General features: G+C 35.9%; 1 protein-coding gene across 1 annotated transcript in view; it reads right to left on the bottom strand.

Annotated features, from left to right (window-relative positions):
• The window catches only part of Lrp1b (LDL receptor related protein 1B), a 1,950,158-nt gene that overhangs the window by 707,179 nt on the left and 1,218,428 nt on the right, over positions 1–24,551 (bottom strand). Inside the window, exons 15-16 of the mRNA XM_051166335.1 lie at positions 17,824–17,946; positions 3,153–3,293 (exon numbers count right to left, since the gene is read on the bottom strand). Coding sequence (XP_051022292.1) covers positions 3,153–3,293; positions 17,824–17,946 — 264 coding nt within the window. The remainder of the gene's footprint in view (positions 1–3,152; positions 3,294–17,823; positions 17,947–24,551) is intronic.

The raw sequence follows: 24,551 nt of genomic DNA, 5'->3' as shown, positions 1-24,551 counted from the left end.
TTGCACAAAACTCAGCCCAAGCCTTAATGTCAACAATTAATAAATGGGACCTCATGAGACTGAAAAGCTTCTGTAAGGCAGGAGACACTGTCAAGAGAACAAAGCGACAGCCTACAGACTGGGAAAAAATCTTCACCAACCCTTCATCTGACAAAGGTCTAATATCCAAAATATATAAAGAACTCAAGAAATTAAACACCACCAAACCGAATAACCCAATTGAGAAATGGGGCTTGGAACTAAACAGAGAATTCTCAACAGAGGAGTATCAAATGGCTGAGAAACACTTAAAGAAATGCTCAACCTCCTTAGTCATCAGGGAAATGCAAATCAAAACAACTCTGAGATTCCATCTTACACCCATCAGAATGGCTAAGATCAAAAATTCAAGCGACACCACCTGCTGGTAAGGACGTGGGGAGAGAGGAACACTCCTTCATTGCTGGTGGGAATGCAAACTAGTACAGCCACTTTGGAAATCTATCTGGTGCTATCTCAGAAAAATGGTAATAGGGCTTCCCCAAGACCCAGCTATTTCACTCCTTGGAATATACCCAGAAGATGCTTCAGCACACACAAGAACATTTTCTCAACCATGTTCATAGCAGCCTTATTCATAATAGCCAGAACATGGAAACAGCCTAAGTGTCCCTCAATAGAAGAATGGATAAAGAAATTGTGGTACATATACACTATGGAATACTACTCAGCTATTAAAAACAAGGAATTCCTGAAATTTGTGGACAAATGGATTGAGCCAGAAATGATCATAATGAGTGAGTTAACCCAGAAGCAGAAAGACTGAAATGGTATATACTCACTTATATCTGCATACTAGCCCAAGGGGCATGTCCCATGAAAGCCTTCACTTACCAGGAAACTGGGACAGAGGGGAGGACATCCTATTGGGACTCTACACGAGAGAAGCATGGGAGAGTAGCAAAGTAGAAGGATCCAGAGGATCCTAGAAACCTACAAGTAGAACATTATGATAGGCAGATCTGGGCCCAGGGGTCCCGCTCAAACTAAGGCACCAGCCAAGGACAATACAGGCGGTAAACTTTAAACCCCTACCCAGATCTAGCCAATGGGCAGAACATACTCCACAGTTGAGTGGAGAGTGGGATATGACTTTCTCACGTACTCTGGTGCCTCATATTTGACCATGTCCCCTGGAGGGGGAGACCTGGTTGCACTCAGAGGAAGGATAGCAGGTTACCAAGAAGAGACTTGATACCCTATGAGCATATACAGGGGGAGGAAGTCCCCGTCAGGAACAGTCATAGGGGAGGGGAATAAGGGGAAAATGGAGGGAGGGATACAAGGGATGGGATAACCATTGAGATGTAACAAGAATAAATTAATAAATTAATAAAAAAAATTTAAAAAAGAACTATTCTGGAAGGAATATGTGAAGCAGGCTTACTTAAAGGAGGATAAGCAGGCAATTACAGAGGAATACTTGTTGAGTTGATTTAAGAGGAAGTTTATTGTAATGAAGAAAACAAGAGAGGGAGCAAGAATAAAGCTTAGTTAGGAGACTTCACAGACACACACTTATTTATAGACTTGAATATGGACAGCAGGTGATATAAGATGCCAGTCAGAGCCTATGGCTTCAGTGATGGAATAGAAAATAGTAATGCTCCATAATAATGAGTAAAGGTAGCATTATGACAGTTAATGGTGCAAATACAATGGATTTATGCTTATAAAGTACCTGAGATTAAGTTTACAAAAAGAACGAGGATGCAGAAAAAAGCATAGAGCTGTTAACATGACTTAAATATTCAGATGAAGTATTGTCCTCTCAGCAGGTACAAGGTTCCCATGACTAGAAAGAGTCAAATGAAGTGAGCCACATTGTCCCTGTTATTCAAAGGAGTGGGGCAGTTAATTCAGGCACCCTTCCCATGCTAGGCATGCAGAACATTCGGAGCATATCTTTCACCCTCAGAGGAGAAGCTCTTGCCACTCCAAAACTGTTGAAGACTGTGCCAATTTAGCATTTAACATTCAGTGTTAGCATTTAACATTCATAGTGTTTAACATGCAGATAATAGTTCAAATGAAAATGATAACAGAAGGATTAGTACAAGTGAAAATGAACCGAAGGCCCATGATTGGAATTCCAGAGAAAGTAGAAATGTGTCTGTGCATTAATTATAGCTTATATTCTAGGAATAGCAATTAGAAAAAAAATTGAAGTGTATATTCTTGATACTTCTTTTAAAATTCACAATACAATGGTTACATGATATGATTGAACAGAGCAATATTGTATACACTTTAAAAACTATTTCACATTGTTACGTTTTAATTTCAAACAAATAAAAAGCAAACAATGTTAAATGAATCATTAGAGTCACTTAAAACTGCGAAAAGTTGATATATATTGAGAAAAAACTCTGAAAAGCAGTGTCCTGAATTCAAATGGTTAACATTTGGTGATTAAAGGCTCAACATGTGCTTCTAATCCTTATTAAAACCTGTCTTATATCTTCTAAACTATTTATCTAACCAAATTTAATCTGATGATATTATTCATGTTTTCCAAAAATGGCTTATATTCATACATGTGAGAAGTGTCCCTATCTTCACCAGAAACACGAACAACAGTGCCTGTTTCAGCAAGTTACAAAAGAGTGGCAGGCATGAGTAGGGACATAAATCCTTTCATTCTAGCTAGAAGCCTCATATGTATTTCCAGCCATGGCTTGATCCGGTGAATCTAGGTAACATTGCTGTTCAAATCCACACCAATATTATTGAATTTCCTTCAAGGTTTTGTTGCCAAAGACCAATGGAATGAAACGTGACCTTTTGTTCCAACTCAGTCTCAAAGGGAGTCAACCCGACTTTTCCTGTCTTTACAGGCAAAGATCCCATAGTGCCCTTTGGAACAGCATCAGCCTGCCTTTTATCAGTGTTCTAATGGACATGGGTAAGGATGAGCGTGGAGGAGGAAAGCAGATCTTGACATCCATACAAAGGAGGTTATCTATAGCTTAACTTTGAGCGACAGGCCACTAGGAGAGAAAGTTGAGCCAATATACATCAAATATATTTTCAGATACTTTGTTGGCTGCTTTTGGTAATCCACACACTCACTCAGGAAAAGACAGTTTCAGATTATTTGAGGGAGAACATACAGCAAGTGACAGAGTCCTCATCACTCCCATCTAGGCAGTCATCGTCGCCGTCGCATTTCCACCGAGCTTGGATACAGTGTTTGTTTTTGCAGCGAAATTCCCCAGGCTTACATATATGAAGCATTATTTCTTCAGGATTAACTAGGGTTGGAAAACAAAAACAAAAACAAGGTGAATACATAATACTGGCTGCAGAAGTTCATTGAGCTATGAATCACTGGGGTTTTAGTGGCTTTAGAACCCCACAGAAATGAGGTCATACAATATTTATCTCTTTTTTCCTATTAAAAGTAGAATAATGGTGATTATGCACTTATACCCATAAATGCACAGTTCCTGAGTTCAGACCATGGGTCTGAGTGGAGAGGGAATGAGGAAGATATAGGTCAAAGGGCAAAATTGAAGAAATGTAACATGAATTAATCTACATATCTAACATAAAACAATAGTATTGTAATGATATAGTATCTCACACTGGAAATTAACAAACTGGTTGCAGATAGTCTTCTCATAGATAGTCATAAAAAGGTAACAGAAAGAAATGATGGTGTTTTAGTTGGTTTTCTGGCAGCATTCAGTTTATGAATATACCACAATAACATATTAAATACATTAAAAATGTATAATAAAATGGAACCTACAAAATTAAAAGTACCATCTGAAGATAAACTATATCCACAGGAAACTTCTAAAGTTATTTTTATGACATTAAATAAAGATTATTATGCTCTAATACACCAAATAATTTAAATAAGAAATATGTTTTTATGATAAAATTCTTATTTTCTCGGCTGAAAATACAGAAATAGAATTGTACTGATGACCATCTGGGGAATGGAACATTCAGTTTTACCGACACTAATTAATCTGTTAAAAAGATCTGAAAGATATATTTTAACCAACTTGTCACTAAAGAAAAACAACAGCATATTCTCACTTTCTGTTCTGCTTATAGTTCTTTCATTGTTCATCTGGCGCTTTCATGGGAAGTTCCCTATAGTAAATCATTTTAGTATAAACAAATCAACTAAGAGTTAATCACAGTAAAAAGACTAAGAAATAAGACAAGGCTGGTGGCTCTACTTCCTTAGCAAAACTATATTATGGTAATCTGAAGTGTTGTATATCTGGGCTCCAAATGTTTGAACTTCCATTGTGATTTACCATAAACTAAATGTATTTCTATACTTCCATTCTCTTTGTTTGGATGAGATAGAAATATAAGGGGAAGGGATCTATGGTAAAGACAGAAATATATGATTTGTGTCTTGTGACCTGAATATGTCGTTGACTAACTCATGCTTGCTTCTCACTGGGAGAATCTTTAACTTCCGTTCAAATAGCTTTAAATGTGATATCTCACAAGTCCTGTGTGCTATTGAACTGACAGGGAAAACACCTCACTCACAAGCGGTATCAAGAGAACATGTGTGGAACCACACAGCCCTGCCTTGGTCTCTGTTTCTCCCTTGCAGTAAAGAATTGAAAAGGGAACATGATTTTTGAACCATGCCTCCAGGAAACTGCTTCAGAGCGACACAGTAAGGCATAAGGCTTGAGGTTCTGTGAAAATAGAAAAAAATGATACTAGAATGGGCCTAGTTTTCTTTCAAACTAAAAAGAATCACTGTAGTGGATGAAATGTTCAGCTTGAACAAAAGTAGCCCTGTTTTGCCCTGTCCCTCTCAGTTATGCTAACTGTGAATACACTGACAAACAGGAACATTTCTTTCCTTTTGTTTCTCAGTAAAAAACAAAAAACAAAAAATAAAGCAGCAATGTCTCTTTAATGTCATTTCTCTAAGATCTTAGGAAAGAAGTTACTGTGTAGGGATAGTAGATTGGGGTATGAAATAAAAAAAGGAAATAACAAAAACAAAAGTGCAAGCCTAACCACCTGATGGAATTCTAAGACTATATTTCCTACTTCAGAAACTGATCTTTTAAAATATTGCAAATTCTCTCTCTCTCTCTCTCTCTCTCTCTCTCTCTCTCTCTCTCTTGCTTTCTCTCATTCGCTCTCGCTCTCTTGTTCTAGCTCTTGCTCTCCATTGTTTCTCTGTGAATCATACATGTGCTTTTGTTCTGGATTTGTTTTCTGAATGAGTTTATACAGTGTAGATGGAAATGTTGTATGTTTGGCTATAGAGCATTTATTTATTTAGTCAGTTATTTATTGGTTATTGTTTTTAACCAGGAATGTGAAGAGAATATGTTCTTTAAGTGAAATGTTGGAAAGAACTTCTAGCAACTCTTTTTAGGATCTGGGTTTTCAAGAACTCAACATTGGGCATGCGGAATCACTGTATTTGCACATTCTACTTGAATTTCTCTGCACATAGCTGGCAGTTTACTAGAGGGGAACACAAAAAGAACCAACATAAACATGGAGGCTATGATAGCAGCTGTGTCCTTTATATTTGATGTGTGGCTCACGTATCATCTATTACAATCCAGAAATCTCTTACAGGCCAACAAACAATGTTATATTATAACCAAAATGAATCTAGATATATTACTACCCATTACATAATGATAAAGGGTATTTTTATATATTGAATTTCTATTTTTTTTTAAATTTTCATTTTTCGGCATTCCAGGTTGCTCCAGGACTATCATGTCTCTGCCTCCTGCATAGTGGGATACACTTGGCCATACATCGGTCTGGCATTTATGTAGGTTCTGGAGATAGGAACTCTGATCCTCAGAGTTGGTAGCCAGTACCTTACATTGATTATTTCCTCTAGTCTTTTAGACACAGAGCTCTGATTTGTAAAGTCTTCTGGGCCTTAGTTTCATTAGTCTGTTCTATCACTAAACTAAACTTTTCAGATGTGAACAGCGATTATACTATAAAGGAAACACAATGTTCACTGCAAACGGCCGCATTTATACAGGATGCATGTTGATGGATGACAGGTAACTTTTATATAAACAATGCTCATTATCAAAGATCCATGTAATAATATGGGCAAGGTAGCAGCTTAGTATGTAAGATTTGTTTGCTAGAACTAAGCCATGTAGAACAGGATACAATATCATCTATAATAGCACCCAATCTGTAGACCTAGCCATTTTTGACAGACAATGAGAAGAAGCAAACATACTGAACATTACATAAAAGAACAATAGCTTATAAAAAAAAAAAAAAACTCAGTTAACATTCTTCCTACAACTGAACAAAATCTCTATGAAAGATTTTAAAACTGAATTTCCCTTTGAGGATTTATAAATATCAGGGCAGCATCATATGTACAAAACAACAACAAAAACAACAACAACACTACTTAAAAGGATCTCGGCTTAGAGTTAGTGCATAAAATAATTTGTTGTCAGACCTCTTGTAATTTAATGAGATGCTGTTATTATTCTGAAAGGCTGTCTCCAGGGGCTATAGAAATACTTTAGGAAGACAGCTTCACTTTACCTGGATCACCAGCTAATTCTCTTCTCTTACTGCTCATGAACATGTATGAGCTTAGGCAAATTTCAACCAACAAAATATATGTGTACATAGAAAGAAAAATGAACATTGACTTAAAGCTCCATGTACGTGATTTTGATCCAGTGCTTACTGTAGATATGGATAGCACTTCCTTATCTGAGCGCAGCAATGCATTGCTTCTTGAAACTTAGCAAAGGCTATAATTGTATACATTGCTGCAGAGCTGGGCTTTAAACCATAAATTTGAAAGCATACACAAAATGTATAATTCTGTCACCAGGACAACATGGTCTGGGCAATACAAAACTGACAAAGTAATAAATAATACTTTAGTTTAACCAAGTTCAGAAATGACACAGCATAAATTATGACCTGCTTGGTATAAAATGTTATTTTTCATGCTTACTGTAAAAACTGTAGATAGAGATGAAAAAAATTTAGAAGACCTGTGTCTGACTCCCCAGGGCAGAGGAACATCAAGAACTCATTCTACAGTGTATTTCTTTAAACCTAGAAATAATATGCAGAAACCCATGAAATAAAGGAAGAAGCCTAATAACTATATTTATTTTTTAACATTCCGTCATCTTATATATTTTTATTTAATTTAATTCATGAGAGTGGGTGATTGTGAATATATGCATGTGAGTGTGTACATGTGTGTCTGAATGTGGTGTGTGTGTGTGTGTGTGTGTGTGTGTGTGTGTGTGTGTGTGTGTGCACGCACATGCCCATGTGCCATAATGTCCAGCAGAAGGTATTAGATACTCTGGACTAGAATTGCAGGCACTTGTAATCTCTGGAAGACCAGCAAACACCCTATTGCTGAGTTCTTTCTCCAACCCTTCATTCCTTCCATATTTTGATCTCACTGAACAAAAATTTTTACTACTGACCCCAAAATCAGGGATGGAAACCAGAAGGAAAGCTTTTGTCACATGGTTACATGAGAGGATAAAGTAGAAAATTCAGCTATGTTTTTTTCCCTTTAGATCATAGAGAGATAACCTTTGATTAGATAGGGTAGTCTTCTGAGAAATAAGCCTAAGTGGTATATAACCTTCTGTGAGTTTCTGTGCTCAGAAGGACATAAATAATCATTTGAATGAGATTTTTAAACATTTTTATTGCCGTATACTTTTTTGCTATGCATGAGATTGCATATATCCTAGGACATGAGGCTTGTCACAGCAGAGCAGATAAACAGCTCCCCACAGAGGAGCATGGTTTGTCACAAAGGAATATATCTGATGTTCCATCTACACGCTGTGGTGCATTGCTAGCCTCTGGAATACTGATATTTTGTGGACTGCTAGTTGCTTTTCTGGGAGTGAAAGACTGGAGAGGTTGGCCTTTTCTCTCAACTACCTGCAAAGCAGTTAAAGAATTACCTTCTTTACCTCAAATAAAACAACCTAAGTACCATAAAATAAAAATCATTTTAAAGCCTAGTTTTTCAGGAGGATCCTTTATACTCTTTTCAGTTTTATGTTTTATGATTCTCCTCATGATTTTTAGGAGAAATACAGATGCACCATGTAACTTGTCAACTACATTCTTTCATAGATGTCAGAGGTAGTAATTAACAATTTGTTATGATGCAATACACATCAATTTAAGTCCTAAGAGTATTTGACCATGACAGACAAAAGTCCTAACAACAAAGTATAGCATCTTCTTTCACTCTTGCTCTCTTCCAAAGATGACATTAGAATTCACCTCTAACCACTTGTGTGACACACCAAAGTTTTCTGTTAGGAACATGCCTTTTGTATGCCATTGGTTTAAGTTGCCAGTTCATTAGGGAGAAAAGATCCTTGCTGTTTAACCTAGCTTGACTATATGCTAGCTGCTTTGTGTTCACTTGATGTCAATTCAATGAGAACAATGAAAACCGGAACAACCACGTTGCATTGATTGTAGTATCTCCCATCATTTTGTTTGTCAGACTCAGACAGCTTACTTAATTCAGGGGACTCATAGCATCTATAAGCTAGCCTGAACTTACTAGAAGCCAAAGGAACTGCTTAATGGATGATGATTTTTGTCTTGCGCTATATTCTCTAAAATCTGACTTCCTGTACCATCTTTCTAAATTTTAATTTCTTTATTATACCAACTTTGTGACTAGCATATATTTTATGAATTATTATTCCCAGTAAATATTGGGGGACAATAGTTTATGAATCATTATTCCTAAATAAGTAGAAATGTATAGTAATTCCTACTTATTTAAATTATTGATGCAGAGGCATGGCCTGGCCCCAGACCCTCCAAGCTCCATACTGGCAGGCAGCTCCATGATTCAGCTCCCAGGTGTGTTATATCTCCTGGGACTCCACCCCCACCTGCAATCCCAGAGACCAAAGGCATCCAGAGAACATCACAACATTTCATCAGAGGTGTGGTCTGCCCTGGGCAATCTAAGGCAGATCCCCACCCAGCCCTCTACCCCCAGTGTTCTCCTCTCTCCAACTGGACACTTTCCATTTCCCAGGCCATATCACCATCAGCAGTCCTGGAGACGTGCATCCATCAGGGAAAAAGAGTTCCAGAGACCAGTAGACATGAGGGAACAACACTCCCAAAGACCAACAGCCATCAAGAAACAGCCCCAAACATTAGGGACCAGGAGAGACAAACAATCATCATAGTCCAGCAGCTTCTCATTCACTCTATTTCATGGACCCATCTCCACCAGAAATTCCAGAGACTGGCAGCCATCAGAGACAACCAATTCTCCCTGTATCTTCAGAGGCCTGCTGCCACCCCAGAAAACCAGAAGTCTGCTACCTTCCAGAACTACCAGCTCTACCTTCAATCCTAGAGGCCTACTACCATCAGGCACCAACATATTTACTAACACCAAGGTCAACTAGATGGTTAGAGGTCAAAGTAAGAACACAAACAACAAAAGCCAGGGCTATATGGCACATCTAGGACCCAGTCACACTACTTTAGCAAGTCCTGGATACTCAAACACACCTGAAGTGCAGGAAAGTGATCTTAAATCTGATGTTATGAAAATGATAGAGGTACTGAAAAAGGAAAGTAAATCCCTCAAACAAATATAGGAAATGCATTCAAATTGATGAAGGAGTTCAATAAATCTCTTAAAGAAATACAGGAAAACAATAGGAGAAGGAAATAAATAAAACTATCCAAGATCTATAAATGGAAATAGAAGCAACTAAAAAATAATCTGAAACAATCCTGGGGATGAAAAACCTAGGGAAAAGAATAGGATCTACTAACCAAAACATCACCAACTAGATACAAGAGATGGAAGAGAGAATCTCACGCACAGAAGGTACAATTGAAGAACTCAATACATCATCAGGAAAAAATGTTAAATCTGACAACTTGCTGACAAAAATTATAGAAGAAATCTGGGACACTATAAGAAGACTAAACCTAAGAATAATAAGAATTGAAGAAGGAGATGACTCCTAGTTCCACGGCCCAGAAAATATTTTCAACAAAATCGTAGAAGAAAACGTCCCCAACCCAAAGAAAGAGATGACTATTAACATACAAGAAGCTTAAAGAATGCCAGATAGATTGAACCAGAAATAAAAATCCTCGTGTCACATAATAATAAAAACACTAAATGTAAAGAACAAAGAAAGAATATTAAAATATACAAGGGAAAAATGCCAAGTCACATATAAAGGCAAACCTATCAGAATTATACCTGACTTCTCAACAGGGACAATGAAAGCTTGAATGGCTTGGACAGATGTCATACAGATACTAAGAGACCTCAGTTGTCAGCTCAGACTACTATACCAAGAAAACCTTCCAGTCACCATAGATGGAGAAAACAAGATATTCCATGACAAGCCAAATTTTAAACAGTACCTATCCACAAATCCAGAGATATAGATGATACTAAAAGGAAAACTCCAACCCAAGGATGCAGACTAAACACAGGGAAACAAATAACTCCACAAAATCAAATAAAAGAAGCACACACACACACACACATACACACACAAGCACACACACACTACCACCACCAACATCAAAATAACAAAATTAAAAACCATTAGGCATTAATAACTCAACATAAATTTTCTCAACTCCTAAAAAAAAAAAAAAGATACAGGATATCAGACTGAAGGTGAAAACAGGATCCTTCAAGTATACAAAAAACACACGTAAGCAATAAAGACAGACATTACCTCAGAGTAAAGGGCTAGAAAATGTATTCAAGGCAAAGGGACCCAAGAAGCAAGCTGGAGTAACCATTCTAGTATGTAAGAAAATAGACTTTCAACCAAATTTATTCAAAAGAGATGGGGAAGGACGCTTCGTATTCATCAAAGGAAAAATACACCAAGACTATGTCTCAATTCTGAGCATCTATTCCCCAAATGCATGGGCAATTACCTTCATAAAAGTGACAGTACTAAAGCTTAAATCACTCATAAAACACCACACATTAATAGTGGGAGACTTGAACATTCCACTCTCAGCAATGGACAGATCATTGTGAAAGAAACTAAATAGAGAAATAATGGAATTAATAGATGTCATGAATCAAATGAACCTAACAGGTATTTATAGAATGTTCCACCCAAACACAACCTCAGCACCGCAACATATATAAGAAGATTGAAATGACTCTTGCATCTAATCAGACCATGGATTAAAGCTAGAACTCAACAACAATAGAAACAACAAAAAGCCTACAAACTCATGAACAACTTCCTACTCAGTCCACTGGGACAGGGATGAAATAAAGAAAGAAATTAAAGACTTTCTAGAATTTAATGGAAATGAAGACACACACAGCATATACAAAACTATGGGGCACAGTGACAACAGTGCTAAAAGGAAAGTTGATATCACTAAGTGCCTTCATAAAGACATTGGAGAGATCCCATACTAACAACTTAACAGCACACTTTCAAAAAGAAACAAGGAAACCAAAGAAGAGTAGATGACACTAAATCATCAAATTCCGGGATGAAATCAATAAATTAGAAACAAAGAGAATAATATAGTGAATTAATGAAGCCAAGAGTTGATTCTTTGAGAAAATCAACAAGATAGACAAACCCTTAGAAAACTAACTAAAAGACAGAGAGAGAGAGAGAGAGAGAGAGAGAGAGAGAGAGAGAGAGAGAGAGTCTAAATTAGCAAAATCAGATATTAAAAGGGGGACATAGTAACAGACACTGAAAAAATCCACTGAATCATTAGGTGTCTCTTTAAAGTCCTGTTTGAATACTCCCATAATACCTAAGGAAATAGAAGCAGTCATCAAAAGTCTTCCAACTACAAACACCCAGGGCCACATGGTTTTAGTGTAGAATTCTACCAGACATTCAAAGAAGAGCCAATACCAGTACTCATCAAACTATTCCACATAGAAACAGAAGGATTATTGCCAAACTCATTCTATGAAGCCACAGTCACCCTGATATCTAAACCATAAAAAGACTCAAGAATTTCAGACCAATTTTACTCACGAGCGTTGATGCAATAATACTCATAAAATACTTGCAAACCAAATCCAAGAACACATCAAATATATTATCTACTATGATAAAACAAGCTTCATCCCAGGGATGTAGGGATGGTTCAAAACACAAAAATCCATCAATATAACCCACCATAAAAACAAGTTGAAAGAAAAAAAATCACAGGATCATCTCATTAGATGCAGAAAAGGCCTCTGACAAATATAACATTATAATAAAAGTCTTAGATTAGGGATACAAGGCCCATACCAAAACATAATACAGGTTATATACAGCAAGCCAATAGCTAACATCAAATTAAGTGCACAGAAACTCAAAGCAATTCCACTAAATCAGGGACAAAACAAGGCTCTCTACTCTCTCCATTTCTCTTTAATATAGTACTTGAAATTCTAGCTGGAGGAATAAGACAATGGAAGGAGATTAAGGGGATCCAAATCATGAAGGAATAAATCAATATTTCACTTTTCATAGATGGTATGATAGTATCCATAAGTGATCCACAAAAATCCACCAGAGAATTCCTACAGCTGGTAAACACATTCAACAAAATGGCTGAATACACCACTAATTAAAAAAATATCAGTAGTCCTCCTGTGTTCAAATGATAAACAGGCTAAGAAAGAAATTAGGGAAACTATAACCTTTACAATAGCCATAACTAATATCAAGTATCTTGGTATAACTAACCAAGCAAGTAAAAAACCTATATTTTAAGAATTTTAAGTATCTGAAGAAAGAAATGGAAGAAAGTGTCAGATGACAGAAGGCCTCCCATGTTCATGAATTTGTAGGATTAACATGGTAAAAATGGCCTTCCTACCAAAGCAATCTACATATTTAATGCAGTCCTCATCAAAATACTTACATGATTCTTTACAGACCTTGAAAGAACAATTCCAAACTTCAAATGAAAAAAATCACAAAACCCAGAATAGATAAAACAATACGATCCAATAAAAGAATTTCTGGAGGTATCTCCACCCATGACTCAAGCTATACTACAGAGCAATAGTGATAAAAACAGCATGGTCTGGTATAGAAATAGGCTGGTTGAAGAAGAGAATCAAATAGAAGACACAGAAATATACCAATACACTTATGGACTCTGGGGTTTTTACAAAGAAGCTAAAACCATACAATGGAAAAATTCAACATCTTAAACAAATGGTTATCAACATGTAGAAATATACAAATAGATCCATATTTATCATCCTGCACAAAAATAAAGTGCAAGTCAGTCAAAGATGTACACATAACTGTAGATACACTAAATCTATGGGAAGAGAAAGTAAGCAAGAGCCTTGAACTCTTTGGCACAGGAGATAAATTCCTGAACAGAACACTAACAGCTCAGGAACTAAAATCAACAATTAATAAATGGGACTTCTTGAAATTGAAAAGCTTATGCAAAGGACACTGTCAATAGAATGAAATGGAAATCTACAGATTGGGAAACGATACTAGAAAGAGGCAACACTCCCTGAAAATATTCTTCTAATTCTCCAGTGTATGATCATGTGATCATACTAGTAATGCCTGGAAATTATTCTCCTAGTGTCATGTTTGTAATCAACATTGTGTATAATAAATTCCCCTTACAAGCCCAAATCACTTCTTTTTAGTTTTTACAGAGCTAGGCAACAATGTTTGAGAGGACTATAAATAAATGCTTGTATCTTTCTATTGCCATGATCCTCATAATTATGCTTGTATTCTGGAACATTCCAGTTGCTGCTGGATGTATGCTCTGCTAGAGTTCCTTTTAAGATAGTTGTAGCTCTAGCTTTAAAGAATCTACTGATCACACTATGTGATTGGTTGGTTAACAGTTGTGGCAAGAGAAAAACTCCATAGGCAGAGTGATAGATCAAAATCCAGAGTCACAGAAAAGATAGGCTTCCAGTCATTACTGGAGAACTAAGTAATGTTCAGACCTGTTTATTGGAGACCTAAGTAATGTTGCAGACCCATCTCTAATATAGTATATAGCTCAACAAAATGTGTCTTTCTTATCTTACCATGATATTTAAATACAATTATATTAGTGATGTAAGTGTAAAGGGCAAGAAATTGAATATGGAACACCTAACTATAAAGTAGAACAGCTAGGAAATATGTAAGGAAATAAAGGTAAACTTCAGCCTGAGGTGCTTGCAAGATGGAGAAGAATGCCTTGTCATTGGCTGGGTGATACACAAAATGTGTCTAGGCTTCCGTTATATGTATCTAACACAACTAGTAACAAGTTCATGTCCTCCTCCTTGTGCATAGCCTTACTCCAATGACAATACATCTAGGGAAGGATGAATGGCTGATTCAAAAGTCATCTCACATTTTTTATTTGAGCCAAAGTATGTGCATGAAACAATTTACATGTATAGGTATAATTTATTAAAGTAATGATGATGATACTGGCAAAGGTTTGTTCCTTATGTTTATATGGTATTCCTAGCTTTTGGCTTTTTCTTACTGAAGTCTATATTTTGTTTTTGTTTGTCTCTGTTACTGTTTCATATCAGTCTATATTTATGTTCTTTTTAATCTACTTTACAATAATGTTATTTGTTAATTTGTCAAACTTTTCAATATTCATACTACTGTAGATATATTTAAAGTTATCTGTAAGGTCTAAATTATGCATAGGAATGAAGAAAACAGGAAATATAATTAGAAGGTAAACTACCCATATAATTGTGATTCCCACAATGTGATTTGAGGAACTCATTAGAAAATTTCAAGTTTGGTAGCCTGCTTATCCTTTCTGTGAATGGCACCAGGCTACCAAGATGAGACTTTATAGATAGCCTATGACCATACAGTGGGGGAGGAGGTCTACGTCAGTCATAGACCTAGGGAAGGGGAACAGGGTGAAAGTAGGAAGGAATGAGGGAGGGAGGAAGGAATGGGTGGATACAACTGAGGGGAAAACAATTGGGATGTAACCTGAATAAATTAATTAAATAATAAAAAACTTTTTAAAAATTTCAAGTTTAAGTACCATTTTGATGCTAGTGTCTGACAAATACATCTCCCATTGATTTCTTAAAGACTCACAAGATTGCCAAAATATCTGAGATTCTGGCATCCTGATCATTCTGTAGATAGTTTCCTTAGAGAACTTATTGTGTTTGATGTAAAGAAAGTGAGTTTTAGGGATTCACCAGAACATTCTCAAAGATTGAACTGGAAACTGTGAGCGTTTGTCCATGCTCAGGTTAAGAAGGTGTACTGTTGGTGTTTGTAGGACAAACTACAGATCTATATCTAGCAAAACCAAAATAGATGCACATTCAGTACCACCTGCCATCCTTGAGAGAAAGTCTGTTGATGGCTCAGAGGGAAAAGCAGACCTTGTGGGTGTTTAAAAGTTGTATGTGCATCTCTCTCTCTGTGTGTCTCTCTGTGTCTCTCTCTCTCTCTCTGTCTCTCTCTCTTTCTCATAGTCTATCTGTTTACAATTTCAGAATTATTAATTATGACTAGCAAAACTGTAGCAATAAAACTGAAAAACAGTGCTAAATTGATCCTTGAAAATATATTTTATTGTCAAATGTATCCATTAGGTATATTTTTCTGCCAAAATTAGATATAGAAAACCATATGAGAGAATTTCAGCTGTTCAAAACTATGCTTACTACAGTAACGTTGGTAAATGATTGGTCTTGATAGTCTCTTTTCCTGACTAGTAAAACAATAGGAGCCAAATACAATGTCCAGAACAAAGAAAGAGAATCTTTCATCTTAGTGACTCAGAAATTTGTTGGGATTTATCCTCAGTTCAAACTTACAGGAGTGACATTTGTAATTCTGGAAAGAATTGAACAGTATTTTCTGAAGTAAAGATTCTTGAAGGGAAAATTCACTTAGCCAAGAATTAATATACTAAATAATTGCTTCTCCCACAAGAAGACAAAGGTTGTACATTTGAAAGACCCTAGTATTCAATTCTATGTAGAAGATATATAGAGATCAAGCCAAGGGCTTTACACATAGGCTACCACTCTGCGACTGAGCTGTATCCCCAATGTCCTCTCCATTTTTTACAAATAATTTGATGACTTAAAACAATGTTCCTGGTTTTAAATACTACAGTGTAATAGGAAGGCATGAAAATAAGGATGACAAATAGAATAACTGAAATAAGCTAAAGTCCTCATTTAAAATAATTCGAATTTAAAATAATTCTGATATTCAAGATACTGACAAATTCAAAGTCATAATGGCCTCATGTTATGACTGATAGTTCCCAGATGCCCAAAGATGTAACACAAAATGAATGTGGACCATACTGGAAAGAACAAAAGGAACTGAAAACACTGAAAAAGTCAAAAGTGTCTGTAACAATATATCCGAAATGTCTCCGGCTGTCAAACATAAAATAGTGACCTAAAATTTTGTTCTTAAGAATCATGTTTAAGCCAGCTTGGTGGGACAAGCCTGTAATTCCAGCCCTTGGGGAGGCAGAGGCAGGAGGATCTCTGTGAGGTGGAGGCCAGCCTGGTCTACAAAGCAAGTCCAGGACAGCCAAGACTACACACACATGCACCCACACACATGCACACACACACACACACACACACACACACACACAAATGTTAAAGTGAATATTTAATTAAATAATAATACCATTGTGACACATTAAACAGAAATAAGCCTAAAGTAACATACTGAAGTGTGAGCTAGTTCTGAGAAACTGAAGTAGAGAGTCAGAGAGCCCAGCTACAAAATGGAATCATCTTAGCTCTGACTTTTGTAGGCTCAGAGTTCTTTCTTCATCAATCTCAACAGAAACATCAGCTCCTGAGGGTCAGGTCTGCAGACTTACTGGACAGCTAGGTACCTCACCTTTCTTGGGTTTATAGTTTGCTCATCCTAAGGCTTCTCCACCTCTGTGTTTATCAGTCAACTTCTTATTCTTACCCTGCTGTCTGCCTACACACATATGCACATACATACCTACGTACATACACATACATATATTCATACATATATCCTATTGTACTCTGTTCTCTGGAGAACATTGAGCCACAGTTTGAAATTTAAATCCTGTTATAAGTTTTTACTTAGTTCTCAGAACATGCATACATTGTGGCTTTTATTGTGCTTAGCGGATACAACTTGAAGTAGGAAAAATCATTTTCAAGATTTGTCCTGGAATAATAAGCTCAGTAAACTGAAGGATATGACAAAAAATAGTCTAACACAAGTCAATCAATCCAGTTAATTCACTACTTTTATAGTCTATATATTTCTTAGAAGTCTCTTCTTGGCATTTCTCTTTACCTCCAGATACAGATATCTGAGCTGCCAACCCATTTAAAAATCATTTTAAGAGGAATGGGAGGATACAAGGGACAGGATAACAATTGAGATGTAATATGAATAAATTAATAAAATATACTTTAAAGAAACACTACCCTGTGCACCACCATCAAGTTATCAGATGCACCTGCTGAATTGAACATTGGTACGATGTGAAAGATCTGTCCCTGTGGCATGGACGCATTGGAATTGTTTGCCGACTCATATGCATCAGCACAGTATATTATGAGGCACATGTCATCATTTTTCTATGTATTCTAAAAATTGAGTCACCTAATACAGTCTAGAATTATATCTCTATCTGTCTTCCTAGTTGTGTTTCCAGTTCTGTTGATGTTATGTGTTTCTGCTCTTCACAAATAGCCACATACACAATGAGTGTCAGGAAAAAAAAAAAAAAAGAAGAGCTTACATGTGCAAGTTGTACCATTTTCATCCAAAAGTTGATTATCAGCACAGGCACACACACGGCCTGCTGGAATGGCCAGGCAGAGTGTGCCACAGCCTCCATTGTTAATACGGCACATATTGTCACCTGCAGGGAAAAAAAAAAAAGGGAATTGTCATAAAGGTGATAGTTATGCATCTTTTAAATTATGACTTGTTTTTAAGGTTATGTAACCCAAGGTATCTTTTAGCTCAGTGTCCTTGATTTTTGTCTACCACCAAAAGGCTAGAATTACAGGCATGTACTGCCAAACTTAGCCTTCAGGAATACTGTAGTTTACTGAAATATATGTGGGCATAAATATGTGTGTAGATGTGTTATGCATAGTTCCCCTGAATTGTTCCAGCTGAATAGAAATGGCTATCAGAAACATTTGAAAATATATGTTGTTCGGCAGGTAAGAGGAGTATGGATATGGGCTGGAGAAGGACTGAGTTCTAGGTAATCATTTTCTAGGTATCCGGAGAAAGGAGGAAGGTAGCCTTTTATCTGTCATGGAGCATGTCCCAACTTATGCTCATAACATTGTGGCCTGAGTTCTTTGTAAGGCAGAGAGCATCTCTGGGAATATAGTTGTAGATCGCCATGGAGCAAGCAAGCAGGGGAGGCCACAGTGATTTGTTCCCTAGCGGGATAAGTATACTGCATATTACTGTGTTGAGGACACTAAGAAGCACGGCATACTGAGAAAACTGACAATACACATGAGCAGAAGTGCTGGATTTGGTGAACAGGGACACTGATAGAGCACAGGAAAAGACATTCATGAAGAAATCATAAGCATATATGAAGATCCCATGTTGAACCACAGAAGATGCCAAAGACTTATTTCAAGCTTCGAGATAATAATCTCATAAAAATATAGCCCAAAACAAAGTGACTTTAGATAATCACAAATTTGCCATCATTTATCCTTCAAGATGGGCAAGCAATTGAGAAATATGTTAGTCTGGGTGTGACGACTCTTGCCTCTAAACGTGACTCTCAGGAAGTTGGGGTTAGAGGATTGCTGTGAGTTGCAGGCCATTCTGGAAAACAGAGCAATCCAAGGTGAGCAGAGGCTAAAGAGTGACAGTCTAAAGGGAAAGAGAGAAACAGACAGCTAGAGAGGCAGGAGGGAGAAAGAGAGGAGAGAGAAATTGCTTAACTTTCTTTGCATCTGTCTTTACAGAGACAACTCTAAAATCTCAGAAGCACACTGATATGAGATTATTAGGTCATCTTATAGCACGCTTTACTTTTCAATGTGATCAATAAACAAAATGTTTTATTATTTTAGAAGTAAAGCAATAAAATGAGGATTCTTAAGTTAATTGGGCAATAAACAATAAGCAATTAAAATGACATTGATAGTTAATGGGCAAGTGCCAATACTGTAACTGAAGCCACAGATGGGGCTACCACACTGTGTGCTGGTAGGGATGGGTCGCCATGGAGGACACTGTAGGGGAGACAATCCTTCCACAGTGATGCAGAGCATGATAAATCCCTACATATTATCTTGTACATCTCAGATCAGAAGAATAACCTAGAGTCTATCCTCAATTCTTTGTAGTTTCTTAAAAGTACATTTCGTTCATCATATACATAAAAATATATAACATGCTCCAAAGCTAAGGTGGCAAATAATATCAACAATGGTCTCGGGTTTGAAACTCAGAGGAAAATTTTTAAAAAAAGTCTCATTTTTTTCTAGTAGAGATTATGGACTTTTTCCCAGCTTCCAGATACCATTATATATATTATATGATTATGGAATAAATATGGAAAACTCTACAGGATACTCAGGCACCCTTTCCATGTTTATAACATGTGCAGCATTAAGTGTCATAGTCAACATTTAGTCACATCCAGATTTTTGTAAAAATTAGGATTATTTCACATTATTTTGGGGCATATATAACTAGAGGCAGTAAGGAAACATAATGCATCAAGTTACATATTTTCAAAGATATATGCTAAATGTATTACTCAATGTCATGACATTTATTCCCATTGAATGAAATTATCATATATTCTGAAATAAATTAGTGTTATTTAAAGTTTGAAATATATTCCCCGTATTTGAATACAACATACTGAAAATGAAGAATTAGTATTTTTACTGCCATAATAGAAATCCCAAAGCTAAACTGACATGAATAATTTCACATATCTCATTGTAAGGGCCTAGAACTTTTTATATTTTAATGAGGCAGTATATTTTTAAATAGGTTTTTAATAGGTTTAACAGCCTATTCTTATTAGAGATCATGTGATAGTGTTTCTTGTAGTTATATCTTTTAAACATATTTCATAAAATTATTTGTAGGATATATCTGACTATTTTTCAAACTTACTGTCATAAGTTATCTACAACTATCATGCAACTGGTTAGTAATATATAAAAAGTGACAGGTCACAAATATTATACTGCATTCTTCTCATAGCTGGTTGCCTAATATTTACATTCACTTTACTTTGATAATAGTTAGAATAATATTTAACTTGATTTTGTATAAGCTGCAGAAAGAATCACTCAATATATAAGTGTCTAAGTGATGTTCCTGATATCCAAAATGAGGAAGAATTAATCCTTATTAAAAATTATCTTGTCAAATAATTGCCATTATTATCATTACCAATAACAGTTTAAGAATGTTGTATATAATTTATTTCCATAAGCTAAAATAAAATTCAGTCAACAAAGAAAAGAAAAATAACTTTTCAAACACTACCTACAACATATCCTTCTAGACTAACTTTCTTTGAAAAATGTATTTAATTGTTCAAATATCAAATACAAATGTAATCAAGGGGAGTGTGACTTTAAAGCCCAAAAATTTGCCTTTTGTCCCTTCCAGGCTTTCTACAGAATTAGACTGACACGAACCATGTGTGTCCTAAAGAGTTTTTGATAAATAAATGAATGAATCTTTGATTTAGCAACGTGAATGGTGAGGCAACTGTTTTCATTGTAAACAAGCTATGAGCACAGGGACAAATGTGGATACATGTGTGAGCATGTAACGGATGCAGATACAGGTGTGAATGTGGGGGTGACACAGGTCCAGGTCTGAGTCCAAAGACAGACACAGACAGAGGTGTGAGTGTAGAGACAGATACAGGCACAGGTGTGAAATCAAAGACAGATGTAGATACAGATGTGGTACAGTGACAGATATAGACACAGGTATGAGTCATGGACAGCAGAAATAGGTATAAGACATGGATCGATGTTTCAGTTACAGGTGTTAGTTAAAATATACGATCAACGTGTTTGGATCCATAGCTCGATGTAGACACAGGTGTTAGGCATAGCTAGATCTAGATATGCCAGTTCAAAGACACATGTACACACAGGTTTGAGAGCATATATGGATGTAGATTCAGCTATGAGTGTATGGAACGATGAAGATAAAAGTGTGAATACAGAGATGAATATGTATATGAATATTCAGACAATAAAACAATTCTAGCATGATGAAAGGCTTCATTTGAATTCCATGATACAAATGTGCTCAGGGAATGTTTATTTAGGGAAGAAAACAAAGGTATATTACAACCTCCACAGAACAATAATTAAGACACATATGATACACAAAAACATTTGACATCTCTGTATTAATACCTCAAGGTGCTAGATCTTAGTAATTTACCAGAGATTACTCGGATAAATGTTCATTCCTAGCAGGTGGCAGACTATGTTTCCAGCACAAAACAATCTGTCTGATTTATTTTCTTTGTGTCTCATTAAAAAAAAAAAAAAAAAGAGCACTAGTAAACAGAAATCTTATTCCACATCTGGAAAAAGACCTGCTTGGATTTTGTTTTTATATGTAGTGAGGTGCTATTCTAGTTTATAAGTTAGTAGATATCCTGGACATTTTGTTTATTCCAAACATCAGATAAGAACTGCCCGAAGCACTGATATCTGCCTTACCTAATATTTGGTCATTTCAGAGAAATTGTTTAAACAGACAGTCTGAAGAAAAGATAAAATGATCCATGACTTTATTCCTTTAAAATAATATTTTCATTATATTATTCTTATATTTAGCTTGATTTGTGGCTACTGTGTAGTACTCTGTGCGTGTGCGTGTGCGTGTGTGTGTGTGTGCATGTGTAAAATGATCCTAAAACAGAAGGACATAGATCATATCAAATTTCTGATTACTTTCTATGATTATTTCTTATCTTAGAAATTGGGAATTTGGGGGGAGGTAAATGTGATATTGTGCTCTTCCAAACCTTACACTTGCTAAATCCACAACACAGTGACTGGCACACACTTATACACATCAGTTAAACACAGGTATCTCTGGAATGCTGGAGATAGGAATTCAAGTTTTTAACTTCTAAAATCTACAGAGGGAATGTAGTAGAACTTTATATTAAAACAATGTGAATAAAAAGCTTACTATTGATATGAACTATAATAAAAAAGAAAGGATCCAATCTTAGTGGAGCGCATCTTAATCCCAGCACTCTTCAGTGTAGGCAGGAAGATTCAGCACTCATCTAAAGAGTGAATTTAACACTACCCTGGGTTTCAAGAGATTCTATTTCAAAATAAACAACAATAACCATAATCAAACAAATCCGACAACAAAGACCACTTTAAAAAGTAAGAAATAAAACACATGCTCCAGCCAGGTGTTATCATTCAGGCTTTTAATCACAGGCTTAGGCTAGAGGATCACAGGCTCGGGTATAGCCTGGCAATATGGTATAACTAAAAAACAAACAAAAGACGTCAGGCATATGACTCAAAGCTGAAGTACTGGTTGCACAAACATTTAGACCAGAGTTTTAATCCTCGGGAGTCACATAAAGAGCGAATCCTTGTTGCCTGTTATTGAAGCACTAAAAGAAAGGCACAACAAAACAAGGATCCTGGTGGCTTCTCTAGTAGCCAGCCTACGAATTAGAAATTGATCGCTATGGGCTCAGTGAGAGACTCTATCTCACAAAATCAGGTAGAGAGTATTGAGGAATTCTTCTAGATATCTACCTCTAGTCTCCATATGGTCAGGTATCAGTGAGCACACCTGAACATGGATATCACACACACACACACACACACACACACACACACACACACACACACACACACACACCAAAATCTTTAGCTTGTATTTTTAGATTGCTAGAAAGGAAGGAAAAAGGGAAAGCAAGAAAGTTAGACATAGATGTTGACACACATGGGTGGGAACAATGTAATATATATTTTCACTCTAAGGACAAATTCTAATGCCTACTCCTAAAGTATTTGGCTGTCTACTAAGTTACTGTATTTTATCCTTTTAGATAAAGTCTAACATGAGGTTGAGGAGATTGATCAGGCTTTAAGATCATTGGCTGCTGTGCAGAAGGTTTGGTTCACAGAGCCCACATGGCAGCTTATAGCCAACTGTAGCTCCAATTAGAAGATATCCAACAGCCTCCTCTTGTCTTCTCAGGAACCAGGTGCAAACTTAGTGAGCAGACATCCATGCCAGGAAGACATCCAAACGGGTACAATAAAGTAACTTTACAAGCCTTAGCCAAAAGGATATTGTGACCATATGTAACCAAATATTCGCAAATTACATATTTGAAATAATTAGTATCAGTCAAGCATTTAATCCCAGCACTTGGCAGGCAGAGGCAGGTAGATCTCTGTGAGTTGAAGGTCAGCATGGACTGCAAAGTAAATTTCAGGATGACCAGGGCTACATATAGAGAAACCTTGTCTTAAAAAAACAAAAAAACAAAAATGAAATTAATATCATATTCAAATGGTGAAAAGATAAAATGACATTGGAAGAAAATTATACTATCTTAGGATGAATTTACTATATCCAAATGTACTAATTTTTTTTTACTTTGTAATTATATTGTATTGATCAATATAATTATGGATAGAAAGCAATGCATATCTTCCTTCAGATTATCTAAAATCAATGAATATTGACTTGCGTCTAAAAGGTACTAACTAGGAATTCGTTCCATACTACACTATGTGTTCAGAGATTAATATAGTTATGGGCAATCATTAGATGTAGCAAGATGAGGTAAAAAAAAAAAAAAAAAAAGAAAAGAAAAGAAAAGAAAAGAAAAGAAAAGAAACTGATTGGTGCACTGAAAATTGGTGAAAATAATCAATCAATTAGTCTGAACATATTTTCAAAGTAAAACAGAATACAGCAATTTCTAAATGAGCATTCATGATGAATTTAATACTTAATTACTTAAAAACTACAATTCTTTAACCAATGGTAGTACAGATTAATATATACTAATAGTATTTCAGTACTGCAAATATACACTATTTTAATAAATCATAATTTTGAATACTTGTATGTATAGAGAGACAATTTTTAAATGATCATTTTTCCTGACTAAGATGCTATAGGAGAAAGATGTAAATTGACTCACGAGTACTAGGTCTTATGAGACTTATTTTTAATGTAGCAAATAATTATTTGATCATTACAGAAATTTGGTAAAGGATGTATTTGTGAACCACATTAAATATATCATGATTTCAAAGTTTGGAAAAGATCAAAGGTCAGTGTTTAAGCCCAAGTTATTTTTATAGTGTGACAAGATATTTGAATTTAATAACTAACTTTCTAAAATAACCAGATGACTAAAGTCTATGAAGATGGTAAAAAGGAATGCTTGCTAAAGAGAATCTACAAATGACACTTAAGAATAATGGTTTCTAA

This window comes from Acomys russatus, chromosome 24 (assembly GCF_903995435.1).
Source record: "Acomys russatus chromosome 24, mAcoRus1.1, whole genome shotgun sequence".
Classification (NCBI taxonomy): Eukaryota; Metazoa; Chordata; class Mammalia; order Rodentia; family Muridae; genus Acomys; species Acomys russatus.
This window is presented reverse-complemented; position numbering and strand designations above follow the sequence as displayed.